The 24,214-nt window shown below is 37.6% G+C and overlaps 1 protein-coding gene and 1 pseudogene across 2 annotated transcripts in view; both read right to left on the bottom strand.

The window, feature by feature from the left end:
• Positions 1–24,214, bottom strand: part of UBE2W (ubiquitin conjugating enzyme E2 W) — a 75,306-nt gene that overhangs the window by 50,786 nt on the left and 306 nt on the right. Inside the window, exon 1 of one of the 2 annotated variants that reach the window (XM_077752433.1) lies at positions 1,080–1,187. The exons of the other annotated variant lie outside the window; for it this stretch is intronic. Within the exon in view, the coding sequence (XP_077608559.1) occupies positions 1,080–1,118 (39 nt within the window). The 5' untranslated portion in view covers positions 1,119–1,187. Of the gene's footprint in view, positions 1–1,079; positions 1,188–24,214 lie in introns of those variants that run through there. 2 annotated transcript variants of the gene reach the window in all.
• On the bottom strand, positions 9,391–9,746 carry LOC144221971 (signal recognition particle 14 kDa protein pseudogene; annotated as a pseudogene).

Raw genomic sequence — 24,214 nt, 5'->3', positions numbered from 1 at the left:
AAAATAAATTTAAAAAGGAGTACAACTCCCAGATCTTTTAGAAAACAAAACAGAACAAAGCAAACCTCCTTTGTTCCTCTCAAACCCTCTCCCCTCCCTTTGGCGGTCTAGTCCTAACCACACCCTAGTAACCAATTACCTGCATTAAACCTCTCTGCATGAAAATGCCTACAGTAATTATTACATATTTACCTACCTGGTCACTGATATCCATTTAAACTTCTACTTAAAAATAGAGCATTTTTAAAATATTGCCATTAATAACTAGAGAAAACAAGTTTTTCAAGCATTTATTAAACATTTGTAAGAAACGACCAGTGTTAAGCCATAAAATCTACTTTCAAATTACATAGAATTGTAAGATACAAATCACATCCTCTGACCACAATGCAGTAAGTTAGAATTAGCAAAAAGAACTAGGAGACAATGCATGCATTTAGAAACCTTAAAACACACTTTTAAACACAATGATCAGGAAGAAATCATAGTGGAGACCAAATATATTCAGAAATTAATTATCACAAAAATACTACCTATAAAACTTACGAGATAATAGCTAAAGTGTACTTAGCATAAACTACATTATAGTTATTAACGTAGTTTTTAAACAATGGCTCTTAAACTTTTTTGGTCTTAGACAAGATCAGGCGCATTTATGGTGGTATGGCCGTAGACTAAACTTTCTGGTCTTAGAAGCCCTTTTATACTTACAAGATTTTTAGTTCCCCACAAAGCTTTTGTTAATATGGGGCAAATATATACACACACACATATATATGTATAGAGAGAGAGACAGAGAGACAGTTGTTAATATGGGGCAAATATATATAGAGAGACAGAGGGACAGAGAGAGAGATAACTACTAATTTTGAAGAGCCTGAAATTAAGTCCTTGGGCTGCGCGTAGCCCTAATTCCAGGAAAAGCTTCAGCTAAAGCCACCCTCGGATCAGCCAATCAAAAGAAATGTGTAACATTCCTGTGGTCTGAGTCAGGGCTGGGAACTGCAGGTAGTTACTCTGTACAAACTAGCCGATCACTCACCGCTTGCCTAAACCCCACGAAGGCCCTTTGAGCTCACCTCATAATTGGTCATTTTCAAAGGATTCTCAAAGATCATGATTGGGTCCCGGCAAAAGTAACAGACGCCTCACAGACACTGAATGGTCAAAACTGTTACTATGGGTGCTGTACAATTAGGATTGGTGCTTATGTGATGATGTAATATGTACATGTGCACTGTAACACCCCCGTCCCTTACCCCATAAAACCCCTGCTTGCGATTGTTCAGGGCTTCGCCTAGCTGCCACTGCGCTGGTAGACGGGTGAGTCCCTGCTCAAGCTTGTAATAAAGACCCTTATGTACCTGCATTGGTGTCGGCACCTTGGAGGTCTCTGGGGACTTGCGATTCGGGCACAACAATTTGAATTGTGAAATTTTAGTCTGTTAATCCATTTAAAAATAAAACTTACTGGGTGTCATATGGAAACCAACCTGACAATAAATTATTTAAGAAAAATACAATAATGAACTAAAAAAGTAAAACTTATTGATAACAAATGTTTTATTATTTTAAAAAACGTTTATTTTGAGAGAGTGTGTGTATGCAAATGCGGAAAGGGCACATAGAGAAGGAGAGAGAAAAATCCCAAGCAGGCTCCATGCTGTCAGCACAGAGCCTGAAGTGGGGCTTGATCCCAGAACCATGAGATCTTGACCTGAGCTGAAATCAAGAGTCAGAGACGCTCAACTGAGCCACTCTGGCACCCCAACATACAAATATTTATGAAGATTTTACTTCTGATACAGAAGTTATGAGAAGAATGGCATTATTTTATATTTTTGTAGATTTCCTTTAATGTCTGCCTTAAGAAAAGACATCTAGATTTGTAAGGTGGCAGGACTATCCCTGGTAGGTATCAAGATTTCACCAAAAACTGTGAAGTATGGACACATAGGGCAGAAGAGAGAGCCCAGATGTCAACCCATACTATTTGGAAACTTGATTAAACTTGATTAACTGTTTACCTTGTTTGGTAAACAGGAAAGGTTCTTAATAAATGGAACTGAGAGAAACTAGATAGGGAGTTTAAAAAAAAAAAAAGGAAAAGAAGTTGGATTTCTACCTCAAACCATAAATATTAAAAGATGAATGTGTGAAAAGCTAAACCATAAGACTTTTTGGAAATAAGATTTTAGGACAAATTTTAGAAAAATTTCAGGAGCTCAGAGTAGAAAAGGATTTCTTAAACAAAATGCAAAATACACAAACAAAAGGAAATGACTGACGTCGTTTCTTTGGGGTTAATCAAGACCTGTGAAAGTGAAAAAACAAATCTTGAACTGGGAAAAGAATTTAGCCATAAAGGAACTATAAATCAATAAAAGACAAATGAATTGAAAACAGTCAATAGGCCATTTCAGACAAGAGGAAACAGAAACGGCCCATAAACAAATAACCAAGAAATGTAAAATAGAAACACAATGAGACACCACTTACAAAAATTATGAACTCAGACGATACCAAATATTAGGGAGTATGTGGTATCCCTGGGACTCCTGTACTACCAGCAAAAACATTTTGATTTAACAACTTTTGACATTTAGTAAACCCAATAAGTCCACTCCAAGATATATACCCTAAAGAAAACCATATACATGTGCACCAGGAAAGAGGTATCAGTATATCTAAAGCAGAATGTTCATAATAATTTGGGACTAAAATAAATAATGACAGACTTTGTAACAAAGAATTCTACTTAACCTTAAAAATGTACTACATCCATCAAGATGAATTAATCTTAAAATGTTAAACAAAAGTCAGAAAAACTTACAGTATGATTCCATTTATTTAATGTTCAAAAAAGCAAAACAATATACAGTGTAAAGTAAACCTACAATGAAAAACTGGGGAACCAGAAGGGGGGCACCTGGGTGGCTCAGTCAATTAAGCATCAGACTTCGGCTCAGGTCATCTCATGGTTCGTGGGTTCAAGCCCTGCATCGGGCTCTGTGCTGACAGCCAGCTCAGAGCCTGGAGCCTGCTTCAGATTCTGTATCTCCCTCTCTCTCTGACCCTCCCCTGCTCAGGCTGTCTGTCTGTCTCTCAGAAATAAATTAAAAAAAAAAAAAAGAAGGGAAATTTATTACCAAAGGACATAAAAAGGCAGATAGTAGGCTTCAAAAGTAATGGTAACCTTTATTTCTTAAGCCAAGTATTTTATTAATATTACTTAACATATTCACCTACAATTTTTAAATTATTTTATGTAAATTTCATCATCCTTTCTTCTGGGCCATTCTCAAAAGTTTGGTTGTGAAAGGAGGGACAGCAACAGAACGATAGTTGGCAGAAGTGGTAGACGGAGGTGTTTATTTTTTATGGAGAAACTTAAGCACAAGTAAATACAGAAGGCTGATACGTGATATGTAAAAAAACCTATGAGAAGATGGGATTTAGAGTTCAGGATCAGGGACTGATTTTACAAGGGAATTGTCTTTTCAAGGGCAAATGCTGTATACCTAGGAAGAAAGATATAAACCAAAATATTTAAAATTAAAATAATCCCTTCATCTCAACATCCAGTGATTTTCTTGGGGTAGTGATTTTTCTTTTTGCCTATCTGTAATTTTCTATAATTTCAACAATAAATGTGTACAAGTTTTCTAATAAAAAATAGTAATTCTAACAATGGTGTGGCAGATATACTGGAGAAGTTAAGACAGAATGAAGGCCAAGAAATCAGACTGAATACTAGAAAAATAAGGGTTGGGACATTAAAGCAGAGCAATCAAAGGACTAAACTGGGATGCAGAATGGAATGGATTTCGTGATTTCGTGGTAACTGGATGGGGGGTGGGGAGAAGAATTAAGAATGACTCCAGGATGTTAGTCTGGATGAATGGTGGTGCTATTAATCTGAAAGAAATACACTTAAGAGATATAAGCAGAAATTGCAGATCTCTTTGGGGTTGGAGGCAGCTGAGACTAAATTCAGTTTTGAACCTGTGGAATTCAAGCTTCTTGTGAACATTAAGATGGATGGATGAAAATAAGCCAATCAACCAGAAAAGAAGCATAGCTGTTCCTTTTAAACAAGGCCCTTTAGGTTGGGTAGGCTTTCTACTATAAACTCAATGTACACATCACACATACTTTATACCTTAAGCCGGGTTTGCTTCATTCAGAAGGCAAGGAGTTTACAACCCCAGAATCAAATATGAATACTCAAACTAGTTCAGAAATTATCCATCTGGTGTTTTTGAAAATTATAACTCCAATAAAATATTTAAGTTACCCAGAAACATTGACTCCAGATGAAATAAAATACAGTCTGAGTCTACTTTCTCCCCTTGATCACTACATTTCATACTGTAGATGAAAAACAGTCATCAGCATTAAGCCTGAGAGATGAGGTCTCATTTAAGCTAACCATTTTAAACTTTGGAAAAATATTTAAAAAAAAAATTTTTCCCCCTATAAAAGTACAACTCAAAATTTTTTACCTTCCAGTTTGCCAGGCTGGGCTATATCCAGAGCCTTTGGTAAGTGTTAATAAGGAAGTTACTCAGTAAAATACTACGTCATAAAGCATAAAACATGCTATGTAGTGGAAAATGCACATTTTAGCCAGGGCTTGGCATACATCAAACTTTAAATATGCAGAATAAAATGACTGATAATATTATCCTCAAAGAGTAGAAAGTTTGGTTTAACCTTCAAATCAAACTGCAGATCACAAGAAACCAGAATTAGGATTTAGGAATAGTAGCTTCTGTCACTTATTTGTTCTAAATTTAAGCAAAGCACAAACCTTAAGAGTATAAACTAGAATATACTGTAAGGTGTATATTTAATTGAAAAAAATTAATAACCTACTTTTAGGAGTGTATATGTTGAATAATCATCTTTATCTTAATTCCTGCATAATTAAATATCTAACTCAGATTGTTAATAGGATAGAATGAGACTGTCCAACAGATAAAATGTTATTTTGAAAACTTGAAAATTTCAAATAAACACACAAAGGTAGTATTAAAATTCAAAGATGAAAAAAAAAAAATAAGATGGTAAATAAAAAGACATAAAAGATGACTATCCTAAAATTAGGAGTTTTCCCTAACCAACTTTATTAGAGAGCAAATAAAAATATGCATCCGCTTCATTTGCTTTAGGGAAATATTTTTAAATAACAAACTTCAGCGTCTCTCTCAGCTGCAATCTATAAATTTAGCCCATGTTCTCCAAAAGTTATTAATGGAAAGCTTCCTCTTAGCAAAAAATACTAAAACATACAAAGAATGCAAACCACCAACTTGTTTCCTCATCTTCAGCCAACAACTAAAAGAAAAAAAATCAAAAACAAAAACACATGGTCCCTACAGTCAATCTCTGGTCCTTTGCTTAAGTCCCAGACAAAGGAGATTCTTTTCTCTTTTCCAAATCTTCCCATCTGTCTATGTCTGGACCTTATCAAGTCATCTAGGATCAAATTAATAATTTGGTTTCTAATAACTTCACTGTTTGCCATTCTGTAACCCCTTCCTTCAGCCATCAACTGGGTCTCTGTCAGCTTTAAAATAAGCAAAAAGTCATCCTTTATCCTCTCTGTCCATTTCCTCCTTTGGTTTCACTGTCCCAACTCCTTGAACTTAGTCAACATCCACTGCCTCTCTACTTTCCCTCTCATATATTCACTTAAGCTTCAACCCCTCAAAATTTCTCAAGATTCAGTGCTACTTGCTTATTAAATTGTACTGGGGTTTGGGGTGCCTGGCTGGTTCACTTAATAGAGTATGCAACTCTTGATCTTGGGGTCGTGAGTTCAAGCTCAGTGTTAAGTGTGGAGCCTACTTTAAAACAACAACAACCACCACCACCTACTGTGGTTCCCATCTTGGTGACTTGTCACTTATAATCTTTCACGTGAAAAGCTTTACGCTCTTTGATTCTGTTATACAAAACTTGGCTATGTTCCCATTTCTGCTATATGTTTTACTTACTGGCCACTCTTTTTGTAGGTCCCCTTAAAACAAAGTAGTTTTCTACCATTTTTAGAAAGCTCCAATCCCTTGACTTTAAACTCACTGCCATCACGTATTTAAGAGCCAGAAAATACAGAAAATACTGAGTTCTAGGACTCAAAAACACTATTCTTGAAAATTTATTCTAAGGAATAATTTAAAATTGAGGGGTGGGTGGAGCAGTACACATGAAAGCTCATAATGGGAAAAAAAAAGCGGAAACAAGAACATGATTAGATCATGACACGGTTAGAACACTGACACTCAACTCTCTATACCAAAAGACAGCTTCCAGGACCTTTATGTCTTAAGCATTACGACTAATGAAGATTTTGTAAGATTCTTTTTAAGCCACAAACTCAATGGATCTTAGTTGGACAGATATTTCCTTTTTATAGATTTAATCCCAAAAGAAGACACAACCAATGATTTGTAACTTACTGGGATAACTATTAGAACATTCATATAATAAGTACATATATTTTTAAAGGTGTACTGCATTCTTTCTTATTGCAAGAGAATAATTGCAATAAGAAATTACTGTTCTGAGTAAAATCTAGTTTTGTAATGGAACTCATCTTGGACAGAAACAACTGGTAATATGGACAATTTCTTTGAGAACATATCAGTTCTGTCTGTTAAGTAGAGTTATCTGAAAAGTATGAACCTAGCCAAGTTAAGTTACCTCAACTTTGGGCCCATTTTTTCATTAAAAAAAATGTCAGACTAAATGATCTCTAAATTTCCTTTTAATTAAAAAATACCAGAAGCCAATCTACTTGTTTTCACAAGTTAGAATTATAGGCAGCTTCCTCTAGACATTGTTCAGTCTGATTCAATCGTATTCACCTGCGATTAGTTTTCTGTAGTTTTACAAGTAATGCATATATTCTCATTAAAGTTTTAAACACTTCTGTACATTACCTGGTAAATCCTATATATTATAATATGTTCATCTAATGTGAACATAGTGTTATTTCTGTATATCCAGATCTCTACATAACTACAATGGTTTAAAGCATGTTCCAAAAAACTAAATACAGCAGTGCCCCCTTATCTGAGAGGGACATACTACAAGGCCCCTTGCAGATGTCTGAAACCATGGAGAGTGCCAAACCCTAATAAAACTGTGTTTGTTCCTATACATACATACATATGTTAAAGTTTAATTTACAGACTAGGCACAATAAGACATTAACAATAACTAATAATAAAATATAACAACTATAACAATCTACTACAGTAAGTTATGTGAATGTAGTCTCTCTCAAAATATCTTTTTATACTGAAGACATCCTTCCTTGTGATGATGTGAGATGTTAAAATGCCTATGCAATGAGACAAAGTGAGACAAATGTTGCTGGCACTGTGACCTAGCATTAGGGTATTATTACTGACCTTCTGACCTATTCTCAAAGGATTGATATGTCAAAAGGAGGACTGTCCGCTTCTGGTCCACAGAAGCAAAAATGCAAATAAAGAGAAGGCTACTATACAAAGAACTGTTTTTAGTACAACGTTTTTAGTTAACCAAATGAACAAATCACTACCATGAAAACAAACATAATTCATAATTCATATAATCATTACCTTGTATCTTGTCTAAAGCAAGCAATTTTCCATTTTTAATTAAAAACAGTATGGGGAGGGCAGCTGGGTGGCTCAGCTGGTTAAGAGTTCAACTTTGGCTCAGATCATAATCTCACCGTTTGTGGGTTCAAGCTCTGTGTTGGGCTCTGTGCTGACAGCTCGGAGCCTGGAGCCTGCTTCAGATTGTGTCTCCCTCTCTCTCTACCTCTCCCCCACTTGTGCTCTGTGTCTGTCTCTCAAAAATAAATAAACATTAAAAAAAAAGTATTGGGGGATAAGCTACTCAGTATAAACAATTTTCCTTCTTCCCCTTGTTACCTTTTACCCATTTAAACGCCCACAAAATATGATGCCTTTCTCAGCACTATTTATAAAGATTACCATCAGCAAAAATAAAATCATAAAGTGAACTACTAACCTTAAGATTCCAGGTTAGTTACTTTGTCAAACCCAAATATCCATTTAATGAAAAGATAGTTTGTGCAACTTTTTTATTATATTGAAGATAAACAGTTGTTTGTTTTCTTCCTCAGCATGCTCAGTTATGCTATCCCATGATTTTAGGGATTTACTCCATCAATACCTTCTCTTGACACAGCAGAAACCTCTATAAGATTAGAATAACTTTAGCAAATAAGAAAATAAGAATCAAAAAAAAAGAAAGAAAGAAAAGAAAAACAGAATCACATTTAATGCTTACAGGAAGATTTTTAACATGAAAAATATCGCAATAAGCTTAAGATCTGGTGCTTAAGGTAGATGGCAGAGTATCTAAACATATGTACATATATATAGAAGTGACCAAAATAAAAGTAGTTTTTTAAAAATAGTTTATGTTTTATAAAAGACATCAATGTGTTCTAAAAGCCTACAACAGTATAAATAGTACAGTAGTAGAAACATTACTATTTGTTTAAGTTTATTTAGTTACTATAAGAGAGAGAAAGAAAGCATGCACGCGCACGAGCAGGGGAGGGAATGAGCAGGAGGAAGAGAATCCCAAGCTCTGCACAGTCAGCACAGAACCCGATGCAGGGCTCAAACTCATGAATCGTGAAATCATGACCTGAGCTGAAATCAAGAGTCCTATACTTAGGGGCGCCTGGGTGGCTTAGTCGGTTAAGCGTCCGACTTTCGCTTAGGTCATGATCTCGCGGTTCGTGGGTTCAAGCCCCGCGTCGGGCTCTGTGCTGACTGCCAGCTCAGAGCCTGGAGCCTGTTTCAGTCTGTGACTCCCTCTCTCTCTGACCCTCCCCTGCTCACGCTGTCTCTCTCTCTTAGAAATAAATAAAACATTAAAAAAAAAAAAGAGTGCTATACTTAAAGAAATGAGCCACCCAGGAGGACCCAGTCATTAAAAAAAAAAAAAAATTTTTTTAAATAATCACTACACCCAACGTGGGGCTCTAACTCACAACCCAAGGATCAAGAGTCGCACACTCCACTGACTAAGCCAGGCAGCACCCCAAATCACTGTCTTCTTAATGATAATTTTTTTGGGGGGGGGATAAGTGTAAGTTTAATGATCCATTGTTCTTCACACAGATAGCTGCAGAGACTTTATAATCCCGGGATATACAACCATGCAACACAGACCAATTAGCCAATTCTCCAAGAAACCTGGCTTCATACAACTACCCTGTAAACACTGCAGCTCTTCTTCCACCCAAAATAACCCTAATCTCCCAGGAAAATCTATTAGAGGGGAACCAGGCACCTGGCTCTGCTGCCAAAAGTAAAAACCAAAAGGAAAATAGTAGTACGGTGGTTAGTTGATGACAGCATGAAACCTGGTGCCCTTCACTGCGCTGCTTTGCTCTTCTTACTCTTGCTCTTTTTGTCCCTCTTCTTCAGCCCATCCACGTTAGCTCTCGATAGGTTTGAGTCAGCCGTGTGAAACGTGTTCACTTCTTTGGAGCTCACCACAGTGCTGGTCTTCTTTTTCCCATCAGTAGCTCTTAACAGACACTTGTTGTCAGAGGGCTCAAAGCCCTCCACAGAACCCTTCCTCGGAATGGGTTTCGTTCGACCATCGTACTTCTTCAAGGTGATGAACATGCTGCCCGACAACCGGCACTTCTGGAAGAGTCTGGTCAGCTCTGTCAGGAACTGTTTGCAATCCAGAAGCACCATTCCGGCGCCGCTAGCCCCCCTGCGTCAGCATATTCTTAATGATAATTTTGCTTACAAATTTACACACATTTGGGCCTCAGTGGTCAAAAATAGCCACAGTATTACTCTAGGAGCCTAAGAATACCTTTAGCATGTTTCTTTCACTCCATGCAAACTCAGAAGTCAGTAACTTCTTTAACATTTTTGTAAAATTTCTGGAAATACAAGACCATCAAGATTTAACTAAAAACCTGGGGGAGCCTGATGGGCTCACTTAGAAGCGTATGGAACTCCTGATCTCAGGGTCATGAGTTTGAGCCTAACATGGGTGTGAGATTACTAATAAAAAATAAACTAAACAAAAAACAACTTGATTTTTTCCAGAGAGTAACACAAAACAATCTATTTGAATAATAAAGAGAACATAAAATGTATTTACACTAAATTTCATCCTAATAAAAAAAATATGAAAAATATAAATGACTGATTTATGTAATCAATTTTGGCAACCAATGTTGCCAGTTTAAGAAATTATCAATTTACCTTTAAATTTTTTTCAATTACAAAACTAGAGCTGAATTTTACCTTATTTTTGGCCAGTTTATGAAAACGTAAAATACAATAATAAAAGACATTAACAACATATTTTAAATAAAAAACATCTGGTTTCGGTCAGAAACAGATACAAAAAATAATCAATTTTAGAATAGATGCTGAAAAAAAAAAAGGGAGAAGCAGTACCTATTGACACTATTTTTACAGTTTAGGATCATGGCTAACGCTTTCCAAGCCTTCATCATTAACTATCTTACCTTCCTCTGGTACTTCTATCACTGTCAACACAAACTTCTAAAAACCGTTAAGCTTGACAGGATTGAGCCAGACTTCTTTATCCTTTCAGAGCTGATTTTTCTGTGTTTTGTTTTGTTTTGTTTTGTTTTTGGTAGGAATATGCTAAATTGACCAATTTCTTCCATACTGTAAGTTGGAAGAATCAAAAGTAAAGCTCTGTCACTATGCAAAACTTTAACTGCATTTAAAGATAAAAAGGCTTGGGGCGCCTGGGTGGCTCAACTGATTAAGCGTCCAATTTCGGCTCAGGTCATGATCTCACGGTTCGTGGGTTCGAGCCCCGCATCAGGCTCTGTGCTGACATCTAGCTCAGAGCCTGGAGCCTGTTTCAGATTCTGTATCTGCCTCTCTGTCTGACCCTCCCCTGCTCATGCTGTCTCTCTCTCTCTCTCTCAGAAATAAATAAAACATTAAAAAAAAAGATAAAAAGGCTAATTATTAGAAGGAGTGCATGGGTGGCTCAGTCTGCTGAGCTTCTGACTTCAGCCCAGGTCATGATCTCACAGCTTGTTGAGTTTGAGCCCCATGTTGGGCTCTGTGCTGACCCCTCAGAGCCTGAAGCCTGCTTTGGATTCTGTGTCTCCCTCTCTGTCTGCCTCACCCCTGTTTGCATGCACGCGCTCTCTCTCTTTCTCTCTCTCTCTCAAAAATAAACATGAAAAAAAATTTTAAGGCTTATCAGAAACCAATCTGCATCTTATAGACATCAACAGAGGTCCTATCTTCTGCAACATCTGAAGGAACTAATCACAAATTCCCATTGCCAAAGCACCCCCTCCCCAACAATCTCATACCTCCACAAGCACACACAAACAGATCTATACCCAAACCACACCCAGACACATCCTAAGAATAAAACATCTGGAAAAAGAGGAGTGCCTCGGTGGCTCAGTTGGTTGGGTGTCCAACTTCAGCTCACATCATGATCTCACAGTTCATGAGTTTGAGACCCACAATGGGCTCTGTGCTGACAGCTCAGAGCCTGGAGCCTTCTTCAGATTCTATGTCTCCCTCGTTCTGCCTCTCCCCTGCTCACACTCTCTTTCTCCTTCAAAAAAAAAAATAAGCATTAAGAAAAAAATTTTTACCAACTTGACAATAAACTATTTGTAAGAAAGAAAAAATTTTTTTGAATCTTGAAAAAGAATAAGTTTCAGATATGAGAAATATCCTGAGCACAACATATTTTGCTTTTAGAGAGAAAGCAACCACATTATTTTAGTATCAATAAAGCAAGATTATCTGCTGTCACGATAAGGGTTATGGACTAGAAGTTTAACCATGAGAAAAAATAGATTTTCATTGGGTTCATAAAGGTCTCTCCAATGTGAAAGAATTACCAACCAAATATAACCTAGTTGAAAGAGATGTATATAATTAACAGAAAAATTACACTGATTTTAAAATTCTATATACTCTTTTCCATTCACCTCAATTCTGTAATTGGGCCAGGGCAGAAGCAAAAAACAGACATCAAAGGAGTGAGAGATATAGCAAGAAGTCCATGTTCTCGTATCACTTCTGACCTATGTTGAAAAAAGCATTTCCTTGAGTCTCTGTTCTACTGAAACAGAATACTCAGAAAACACCTGATACACTTCTCTGTGAGTTAAAGCCTAATAAAGACAAACTACCTTTACAATATATACAAGGCAGAAATGAAAAATACTATGAAAGAGGTAAAAATGTGCTAGGAGTTAAGAAAAAGTGCATACACTGTGAGGACTGAAGATAATTTTGGTGGATTCATGATGTCAGGTATAAAGTGAAAGGGTTCAATAACCTGCTAGATAAGTTTGGTGGGTTTTTTGTTTTTGTTTTTTTTTGTTTGTTTTTAATCCCAGGAACAATAAGAAGACAAGAAGGGGAGCTATCAAAACTACCAAGATTTCAAAATGGAAGTTCAATATAAAAAGTGACTAAAAAGAATTGTTAAGTATTTCTAGCAAGTAAAGGGTACAGAATCTAAATGTTTGCAGTAATGTCCGCTTCAACTAAAGGACCGGGGAAACAGACCCAGCACCCAGAATCATAAATAACATGACTCTCAGGGATTTTAATGGAGTGACAAAAAGTTCAGCATAGGCCTTACAATGGGAGATGCAAGGGCCAGTAATAATAATGGCCCTAAGGAAGAGCCAGAAGACTAAAGACAAGATTAACTTTTCAAGAGCTACTCAGATTTTGATACAGGACCCCTAAGATTATTTAAAGTAACAACAAAATAACTTGAGATTGGAATTATTCAAGTTCAGCTCCAAAGATTCATGAAATAAAATCGGTTAAGTTTTTCTAGGCACACAACTGGCATGGAAGAATCATTTAGCTTATAACTGAGCCTAGAAGACCACACAGCAGCCACAGAATGTATTTTGTTCACAAAAGTATCCTCTCCACAAAAGAACTCTCCTGGCAGAAACTTTGTAATAACCACCTAACAAAGAAATTCACTAAAATTAATAAAGCAGTCAACATTTGTTCTGAAATGTACAGGAAATGGATGTGCTTTGATAGAACTGTAATTATACACACAGCCAGGAACACATAAAAACATTTTCAGTCTCAAATTTGGTTTTTAAAGTTCTCTCCAGAGGTACCAACTCTGAAATGTCTATTATTGGGGCACCAGAATGCTCAGTTGGTTAAGCATCCAACTTTAGCTCAGGTCATGATCTTGTGGTTCACAGGTTTGAGTCTTGAGTCGGGCACTCCGCTGTCAACATGGAGCCCACTTCAGATCCTGTCTCCCTCTTTCTGTCCCTTCCCCACTTGTGAGCATGAGCGCGCACTCTCTCTCTCTCAAAAATAATTTTAAAAAGGTCTAATTAAAAAATGAAATGTCTAGGGGCGCCTGGGTGGCTTAGTCGGTTAAGCGTCCGACTTTCCGACTTTCGCTTAGGTCATGATCTCGCGGTTCGTGGGTTCGAGCCCCGCGTCGGGCTCTGTGCTGACTGCCAGCTCGGAGCCTGGAGCCTGTTTCAGTCTGTGACTCCCTCTCTCTCTGACCCTCCCCTGCTCACGCTGTCTTTCTCTCTCTCTCCTAGAAATAAATAAAATATTAAAAAAAAAAAAGAAATGTCTACTACCTTCTGAACTCTAAATCTGGTCCAAGGAGATGGATTACACCTTATCCTATTTACATCATTTACACACCTAAGTTCACCCCCTGTAGTAAAGATTACTACATTAGAATTACCCAAGAGTGGAGAAAAATTCCAATACCCAGGATGTATGCCAGATCAATTAAATCAATCTCTGGAGATAGCTTTTTTCCCCTTTCAGAGCTCCCCAGGTGATTTCAATATAATGCCAAAGTGGGAAACCACCAACTTGAATTGTATGGGTAACTCAAGGAAAAAACTAAAAGGTATCAATCGACAGCAGAAAAAGGGGAAAAAGCAAACAAGAAACCTAGATGTAGCAAGGACATTACCTTTTACCAGTTTTAACCTGGTTTCAATACATTTTAAATCAAAGGCAGAGTGAAATTTAAATCAAACAGCCAATTCTCAGTATTCTGTAGTTATGTTAGACTATAAAGTCACAGCAAATTCTAAATTAGCAAGTAACTGAGCCAACTGTTCCTAAGGTAACCAGAGTTAGGTTCCTGCATCCTCCGGTCACAGTTAACCAATCAATAACAACCTGTTTTGTGTGTTTAACGAACCCTTATATGTTGTTGATTCACTAACATCAAACCTAAGGCCAAGAGCCTATGCCTGAACAAAGGTTATCCAACACACACCTTTTCTACATAAGGTACATTACAGTTTTCTTGCAATTAGGAAAACCAGACGGCACTTCAATACTATGCTTTAGCGCCATTTTAAACAGTGAAATCTCAAAAAGCACAGAAATGCAAAAAACAAAAAAACCACAAGGCACCAAATAGACCATAAAAAGGACACTGCTTGGATACAGCAATGCAGCTGAAACAAGGCAGTTTGTTTATTTGACTGCAGGTGGGAACGTGCACATCTAGGTACTGCAATTTTTCATAGCTCTGCACATAAGTACAAATCACCACAAAAGCACCATGAGGATTGATTTTAGGCTTACAAATAAATTTTACCAAGCAGGCAAGTTCACAAATACAGAATCTATGAATACCGAGAATAGTCTGTATAAGTGTCAAGGTAGCTCAAACTGTTACAAATTAATTCTATTCCAGTTTCCACAAAGCAATATGCTCATCTATGTAATTTTCTCCACTAGAATTCCTAAAGATTCCTAAGATTTCCTAGGAATGTGACCATTTTTCTCATACCAAATCTGTATTTAACAAAGAAATCTATATACTCAGGGCGCCTGAGTGGCTCAGTAGGTAGAGGGTCTTCAGCTCAATTCATGGTCTGACAGTTTGTGGGTTTAAGCCTAGCCCCACTTCAGGCTTTCCACTGACAGCACAGAGCCTGCTCTGGATTCTGACTCTTGTCTCTCTGCACCAACCCCCTCAAATATAAGTAAACGTTAAAAAAAAAAAAAGCCTATATACTCAATCTGCTCAACATATCTTCTTTTCATGTAGTACAAAAGTAAACAAATTATATTTTATCAAATACTTCTAATCACAAAATGCAGCAATGATTTAAAGAAAAGGCATGCTGGTTGAACCAGATGACCTCTAAAATGCCCTGTGGCGTGAAGTTTTTTTAAGTCTAAAAAGTTAAGTTGGTATGCCTACTTTAATTATGATAAAAGCAGATATATGAATAAATATTCTCAGTAACCGTTTATTAGGACCACAATCACATTTTTTAGTAGTAGGGCTGCAATACAAATTCTCATCTGAAAAAGAGCTTAACAAGCTCCACTCAACTTAGAAAAATAACTTGAATCCAGCAGGGTACTATCAAGTCTGATGGGCTCTCACGCTGGGTAACTTCAAAAAGAAAAAAAAAACAAGCCTCCATATTAATGCTAAAACTAAATATGCCTCACCATATATGAAAGTTGACTCAAAATGAAGCAAAGACCTAAATGTAAGAGCTAAAACTGTAACACTCTCAGAAGAAAACACAGCTGTAATAAAGTGTAAATCTTTATGACCTTCGATTGGGTAATGACTTCTTAGGTATGATACCAAAAGCATAAATGACAAAAAGTTAAATTAGACTTCATCAAAATTAAAAATTTTTGTGCTTCCAAGGACACCATCAAGAATGTGCAATCATGGGGCGCCTGGGTGGCTCAGTCGGTTAAGCGTCTAACTTCGGCTCAGGTCATGATCTCACTGTTGGTGGGTTCAAGCCCCACATTGGGCTCTGTGCTGACAGCTAGCTCAGAGCCCGGAGCCTGCTTCAGATTCTGTGTCTCCCTCTCTCTCTGATCCTCCCTTGCTCACGCGGTCTCTCTCTCTCTCTCTCAGAAAAAAAAAATGTGCAAACGTAACTCAAAAGGAGAAAATGTTTGCAAATCACATATCTGATAAAAGGCTTATATTCAGAATACACACACACAAAAAAACTTGCTTACAATTCAATAAATAGACAACTTTATTTTTTAAATGGGCAAAGGATCTGGCTAGACATTTCTCCAAGAAATTTACCAATAAATGCAAGATGCTTGACATCTTTAGTTATTAGAGAAATGCAAATCAAAACCACAAGGAGAGGGGCGCGTGGGTGCTCAGTGCGTTAAGCATCTGACTCTTGATTTCAGTTCAGGTCATGATCTCAGGGTTCATGGATGGAGCCCCAAGTCGGGCTCTATGCTGGGCATCGAACCTGCTTAAGATTCTCTCCCTCTGTCCCTCCCCTGCTCATGTGAACATGCACTCTGTCAAAAAAAGCAAAACAAAACAGAAAACAAACCCACAAGGAGGTATCACCTCATATCCATAACGATGGCTATTATTTAAAAAAATGGAGACACTGGCCAGAATGTGTAGAAACTGGAACCTTTGCACACTGCTGGTGGGCATGTAAAATGTAAAATGGTGCAGCTATCCTAAATGTCTGGCAGTTTCTTACAAAGTTAAACACCAAGTTACCAAATGACCTAGCAATTCCACTCCTAGGTATATACCTAAGACAAATTCAAACACAGCCAAATAAAAACATGTACATGAATGTTCACAGTGGCATTCAAAATGTAGAAACAATTCAAATTGCCAGTTAACTGATGAATGGATACAGGGAACAACCCAAATGTCAATCAATTGATGCATGGATAAACTGTGGTATAACCATAAAATGGACTGTTAGCCATAAAAAAGAATGAAGTACTAATACAAGCTACAATATGGATGAACCTCAAAAACATTATATTAAGAAGCCATTTACAAACGGCCACATATCTTATGATTCCATTTACATGAAATGCCCAGAATAGGCAAAAAGAGATAGAAAACAGACTAGTGATTTCCACCTGGAATGATGGGGGGGGGGTAATGGGAAGTGACTAATAGGTCAAAGTTTCTTTTGGGGATAAATTAAATAGTATTGATGGCTGTAAATATACTAAAAATCACTGAATTGTATGTTTTAATAAAACTGTTAAGTTTTATAGTATGCAAATATTTCAATCAAAAAAAGAGAAACTTGAATGTGCCATTTAAAACAGTTATAGAGGGGCGCCTGGGTGGCTCAGTTGGTTAAGCATCCGACTTCAGCTCAGGTCATGATCTCACGGTTCGTGGGTTCTGGACCTGAGTCAGGCTCTGTGCTGACAGCTAGCTCAGAGCCTGGAGCCTGCTTCGGATTCTGTGTCTCCCTCTCTCTCTGACTCTCCCCTGCTCACACATTCTCTCTTAGAATTAAATAAAAATTTTTTTTTATTTTAAAGATTTAAAAAATAAATAAAACAAGAAGCCTATAGTCTCCGAAGATCCATAACATGAAGTGATTTGCAATTTTATCCCATGATTCTTTTATTATTCCTATTTTGTATTGGGCAAAAAAGGTTACACAGCTATTAAGTGGCAAAGCTAGAATCAGTTCAAACTAAGTTTATCTGAATCCAGAAGCTGGGCCAATTTATCCCTTCAACATTTACTGAGGGCCTACCAAACACCAGGCACTGAGTCATGTTCAGGAAAAACAGTAAGTAAATTAACAAACAGTACATTATGGCTATGAAAAATTTAGCAGGGTAAGGGGAATTACAGCCAGGGGTGGAAGAGCTTTTTTACACTGGGTGGTCAAAAGAAGGGTTCTGAGAAAACTACATATGAACAAAGATCTGAGAATAAATAAAGGAAGTGAGCCATCCAGATAGGTGAAGACTCCAAGAAGAGGAAATAAAGGCAAAAGCCCTGAGGTAGAAACAGTAAGGAGTCTGTAGATAAGAGAGCAGGGGAGGGGAAATGAGATAGATAAAGTAAAGCTTTCTATGCCTTGAGGGACTCTGGATTACAGAAGACCCTTGAACATGGGTTTGAACTGCACAGTTCCACTCACATGTGAATTTTTTTTTTTTTGATAAACACAGTAGAGGACTATAAATGCATTTTCTCTTATGATTTTCCTTCTTTTTCCTAGCTTACTTTAAGAATACAGTATATAATGCACATAACATTCAAAATATATGTTAATCAACTTATGTTATCGGGGCTTCCAGTTAACAGTAAGCTGTAAGTAAAGTTTCTGGAGAGTCAACAGTTATCCATGGATTTTGGACTGCACAGTGGTCAGCACCACTAACCTTTGCATTGTTGGAGGGTCAACTATATATTCTGAGTAAAAAAGGGAAACCACAGCAGGGATACAAGTGAAGTGACATTTGACTTTTGTTTTGAAAGAATCTAGATACGGGAGAAAAGACAGTAAGGGAACAAGGGCAGAAGCAGGGTGACCGGTTATGGAATTGTTGGTATAATCCAGATGAGGGATGACAAGGATTTACATCAGGCAGTAATTCAGAAAAGAGGACAAAAAGTTGGATTCTGGATATATTTCAGAGGTAGAACTGGATAGAATTTGCTGATGTTTTGACTACAGGATAGGATGAAATCAAGGTTTCTGTTTAAACAAATGCATGAATAAAGTTGTCATGTACCAAAATAAAGAATACTACAGGAAAAAAAAACGGAAGGAAAGTAAAAAAGTTTGGGAAGGAAAGTAAAAAAAAACAAACAAACAGTTTAACACATGTTAACCACTAACTTGATACACTGATTTCTGTGCAACACAGACGTTAAGTAGTGAAACTGATCCTAAAATCCAGGTCTTCTGATTCCAGATCCAGTGCTTTTTTCCTAATGAAGTTTTATAAGACCTACTGAATGAAATTAGTTTTTATCAGAATAAAATAACTCAAAGACATGTTCCATTTGTTGCTGATCCAAAACCTGCATTCACAAATAAAGGCTATCAAATGAAGAATTATTAAAAACACCTAACAAACAGGAAAAACTATTGTGGAGGTAAAATCAAAGCAGACAGCAATGATACAAAGAAGTAAAATTCATGTAATGTTCATTTTAGATAAATACTATGCAGAACCTATTTGCAGAAAGATGCCAGGTCACCCCTACTTTTAAAATTCTCCTTGATAATAATGCCTATCTTTGGGGCACCTGGGTGGCTCAGTCGGGCGAGTGCCCAACTTCAGCTCAGATCATGATCTCGCAGTTCCTGAGTTTGAGCCCCACATTGGGCTCACTGCTTGTAAGCCTGTCAGCGCGGAGCCCACCTTGGATCCTCTGTCCCCCTCTTTCTGCTCCTCTTCCACTTGCGCTCAACCAAAAATAAATACATATATTTTTTAAAAAGCTATCTTTGAAGAGTAAAGATTTGCCATAGTTTTACTCAGCACACAAGTACAGCATAAAACAATTTTTAAAATGTGATGCATAAAGTAACTTTATATTATAAAATATAGGGAATATTATTCTCTCATCTTAGCTACAGAAGCTAATAAAATATTATCCTAGTAATGTTTACTTCTTGACTGTAAAGTAACTGTCCCAATGATTTCTCTACAATGCCAAACTTGTTAATATGTTAGTGACCTACAACTTCAGAGTATCAACAGATCTAATCACAGTTTCACCACATAGTTGCTATGTAATTTTGGGTAAGTCACTTGCCAAATAAGTGATTATTCTCTGTCTCTACTGAAATAAAATAGGATTATCTGATTTTCCATTTTATAAGATTGGAGTAAGAATCCTGAAAGAACATTAAGAATACTTTGTAAAACATAAACATTATGGCAAACATACAAACTAAGAAAATACGTCAACTTGGGAGGGAATACATATATATATAAATATGAATTTTAAAATATTCCTTTATAGGGCCTCAACCGTTACTATTTGCTTAAAAATTGCTTAAAAAAATTCTCAGGGTGCCTGGGTGGCTCAGTCAGGTAAGCTTCCGACTTCAGCTCAGGTCATGATCTTGTGGTTCATGAGTTCAAGCACCAGTTCCTGAGTTCAAGCACTGGCTTGTAAGTTCAAGTCCTATGGTGGGACTCTGTGCTGATAGCTCAGGGCCGGAAGCCTGGGAAGCCTGCTTCAGAGTCTATGTTTCCCTTCCTCTCGGCCCCTCCCCCACTTGTGCTGTCTTTGTCTCTCAAAAATAAACATTTTAAAAAATTAAAATAAAAGACTTCAGTAAAACAGAATTAAACTATTTCAGAACTTGCTAATTAAAAATGCTTTTTGAAGTGCCCAGCAATGAACATTTGCTGTAATCACTATGCATACATCTATGGGACAGAGAAAAGGCATTTTTCCCATTCTCAGGAGATCTATGGCCTATGGAGTGGAAGAGACCTGAAAAGTTAAATGAAACACCCAAACACTTTAGGATAAAAACAGAAGGCACTTCATTAAGCAGTAATCGATTAACAGCTAAAAGAAAGTATCACAATGACTGCTTTCAAAGTTTAGATGATTACCTTAGCTTTATCTTTTACTCAAGTAACTACTAATCTAGTTATGTTTATCATTCACACAAAATACCTTCAATTCTGTTCTATACTGTTCCCCTTTACCTTGGCTTGTCTCAACAGCTCCCTGACAGCCCTGTTCCTAGCCAGAATATCCAATAAACCTTCTCAGATACTGTAATTCTATAGATACTCCCCAAGTTCCCAGTACTCCCTAAGCCTCAAGATCCAAGATGAGTCAGGGCGCCTGGGTGGCTCAGGTCATGATCTCACAGTTCGTGGGTTTGAGCCCCGCATCGGGCTCTGTGCTGACAGCCAGCTCAGAGCCTGGAGCCTGTTTCAGATTCTGTATCTGCCTCTCTCTCTGACCCTCCCCTGCTCATGCTGTGTCTCTCTCTCTCTCTCAAAAATAAATGAAACATTTTTTTAAAAATTAAAAAAAAAAAAAGATCCAAGATGAGTCAATTTTCTAAACTTGATTATGCTGTAACCCTTCACAACATCACAAATACTCATATGGAGTCCATCAAGGCAATGTGACTACTGAAAATGCCAGTAAGAGCCCATATTCTACCTCACAATCACTACAGCCAGATACTTGAGTAAACAGCAGTGCAGACTTGTGAATAATGCAAAGTAATTTATTCTAAATCCTCTGAAAAGAATCACCCATTCATAATCCACCTGTTACTAAATCTTAATCTCCTTCATCTAGCCAAATCAACAGCTAATAGTTTAAGTCTTTATTAGGTAAAAGGGAAAAAAATGCACAAAATCTGCAAGAGTAATTTAACATGTCTAGAACTATCAAAATTAATGTAGATCTATTTCTTTACTCTAACTCCTGCCAATGTTAAGCACTGCTAGAAGCCCACCACTCTCTTAAGAATGGTTTCTTTAAACATAATCTAGCCATTATCTTGGTAATCTATGACTTTGTTCCAGGAAGAAACAATAGGAAAGAAAAATAAAGAAAAAAATGAGAAAGAACATCTCAAAGGCTCAAATAAGTTTGAAAACCAGAGCCCTGATCTGTATATGGAAGAACAACTCTATCAATATTATAGAGGACAGCATTTCTAGCATTACAGATGTGCCAGATGTACAGATGTGATACTGATACTCATCCCCAATGTTTTACTTCATCCACCTTAGTACCTGATTCAAAAATTATTTCCTATGTATGCCACCACCTGAGAAAAGGTTGGGAGGCACTGATAGGGTACAGCAAAGAAGTTAAAACCTCAACTTCAAAATACTCTACAATGAAAAAATCAAAGTCTATTTGATGTTATTGATCCTAAAGACTTATTTCGTTTTAGGGTTAGGGTTAGGGTTCAAATCCTACATTACTTTTGTAGAATATTTATGTTTTTAAAACACAGTTCCTCTTACAGTTTATGTAATCTCTTCAGCAGCAATATCCTGGTGTGGGTTAAGATAAAGAAATCTGAAAACTTTTTAGGTAAGGACATGGTCAGAGCAGCATTTGTGTACAGTATTCTTTTTCCTAAGCACCCTAACTGAAATCCTCAAAATATCTACTTCGTAACTTCCTTCCATAGCACTAACACCTTCTAATATACTATGCAATTAAGTATTTAGTTCTTTTCTGTTTCCCCCCAGCTAGACTATTGTATCCACAAAGCCAGAGGTCCTTATCTGCTTTTGATCACTGCTCTATCTCTAGCACCTTGATCAGTACCTTAAAAAACAATTGACAGGTAAATAAACAAATCTCCTAATTTGGTTGCAGTTTTATATGTAATTCAGTTACCACCAGAAAACCTCCATCAGGTATTTCAAAAATACAAACAAGGGGCCCCTGGGTGGCTCAGCTGGTTGAGCGTCCAGCTTTGGCTCAGGTCATGACCTCACGGTTCATGGGTTCAAGCCCCATGTTGGGCTCTGTGCTGACAGCTAGCTCAGAGCCTGGAGCCTGTTTCAGATTCTGAATCTTCCTCTCTGACCCTCCCCTGCTCATGCTGTCTCTCTCTCAGAAATAAATAAAATGTTAATAAATTTTTTTAAATACAAACAAAAGGAAAGGTCTTAATTTAATTAAAATAGGATACCTTAGTTTCCCATTCCTCTAATCAGAAGACAGAAAGGAATGAAGAGTAATAAGATAGTCAGAGGTAGTACTTGGGACACAAAAAATGCAGTGACAAGTATTTGTTTTTTCTATTGCTTACGTCACCATGTAAAATTCAAGATTATCACCACTAAATTCTGCACTGATCCAGTTCTGTATTTTTTCTTCTAAAAACTCTGCCTTTTCTAAAACCCTGAAGTCTAAATCTAACCACCTAATTAGTTATCCCTAGAATTCTCCTGTAAAATATAATCTCACAAGTTGTGGATTTAACCTTAACTTTTAGTCTTAAAACAAATGCTTTTAATCTTAAGACAAATAATCTTAAATTAGTCATATAGCCTATCTACTGTTCAACTAGTGTTCCACAGTTCCTTTTTTGGCCTCAAACGACGAAACTTCTCTAATGTCTCTGTGTAATGTATAATGTTTCCTCAAATTGTTCTTGTTTTTTCCCTGCACCATTTTGTGACATGCCTTCAACTAGGAATGCTATATACATTTTTCCATTCTGCAGGAAAGTCCAGAAGAAGCAGCAAAAATAAAATTATCACATGGAAAATAGGATGAAAGGAAATAGATAACACAAAAGCACAGAAGCAAATATGAAGCAAATATGTCCACAAAAGAGGAACATGCAGAAAGAGAAGAAAAAGTGATCTCTCTTAGAAACGACCAAAAAAAACAGTGAGGGGGAATACGCAGATTTGCTTATTCTTCTAGAAACAAAAGCACTAAATCCTTCTAAGAAAAACGTCGGTCTCTTTAAGATGGTGTTAAAACTCTAAAAAACACTCAGCTGACACTTCAAACAAGAGTTCTAACTCCTCTTCCTATATGTTTTCATTAGAGCTAGTCTTCATCTGTAAAATTAAATGCAGACTATAGATAATACGGTCAATCTTTACAAATTGCAGTTATGGTTGCCATCTTTGCCTGGAAAAAAACAAAACAAAACACCAACTCCTTGGATTGGGAAAAAAGGAGTATATTAAGTTGGAAAGCCAGAAAACCATGAACTGCTAAGTCAGGCAGCTATGACACGGGTTAATAAACGCCTCCTACCAAACTAAGATTCCACTAAAGATCTGGGGAAGAAGGGCAAAGGGCTGTAGACTTACCGCGATCACAAGGGTGGGGCACCGTGAAAAAATTTTTGAGGGCGAGCTATCCCAGAGGTATAAGGGGGCTGGGGACTCAGATCTCGGGGAGATTACGTACTAGGCGGCAAATAATGTTGATGGGCTAAGGGCAGCTTTGGGGAGAGCGACAAAGTGAGCTGCCAGACTAAGGTTCGTTGACAGTGCGAAGACTAACAGAAGAAGGTACCCACGGGGCAAAGGATTAAGAGTCAGAAAAGAGGAGAGCCGAGGGGCCGAATAGTCAGGGAAGCTGGGCGTGGGAGGCCTGAGCAGAGGCCGCGAAGCGCTTTTGCAGCCAGCCGCCTTCTCAGCTACCCCACACTCAGCCCCTCTCAGGGCCGCCCTTGCCCCAGTGACAACGGCGAGAGCAGCTGTTTCCGCTCGGCCGGGGACCGCGAAGAAGGCATCCCTGCGGCCGGCGGACAGGCCAGCGTGTGTGTGAACGAAAGATGATTTCCAGACCACTGCCGCTGAACCAACGCCAAACTTCGCCCTCTCCTCCCCTTAGCCTTTATCCCCCAACTTCCCGGCCGGCTGGTGTCCGCTTCGACCGACCGAGGACC

Source organism: Crocuta crocuta, unplaced genomic scaffold (assembly GCF_008692635.1).
Source record: "Crocuta crocuta isolate KB4526 unplaced genomic scaffold, BGI_CrCroc_1.0 scaffold141, whole genome shotgun sequence".
Classification (NCBI taxonomy): domain Eukaryota; kingdom Metazoa; phylum Chordata; class Mammalia; order Carnivora; family Hyaenidae; genus Crocuta; species Crocuta crocuta.
The sequence above is the reverse complement of the archived record's forward strand: the minus strand, read 5'-3'. Positions and strand labels throughout refer to the sequence as shown.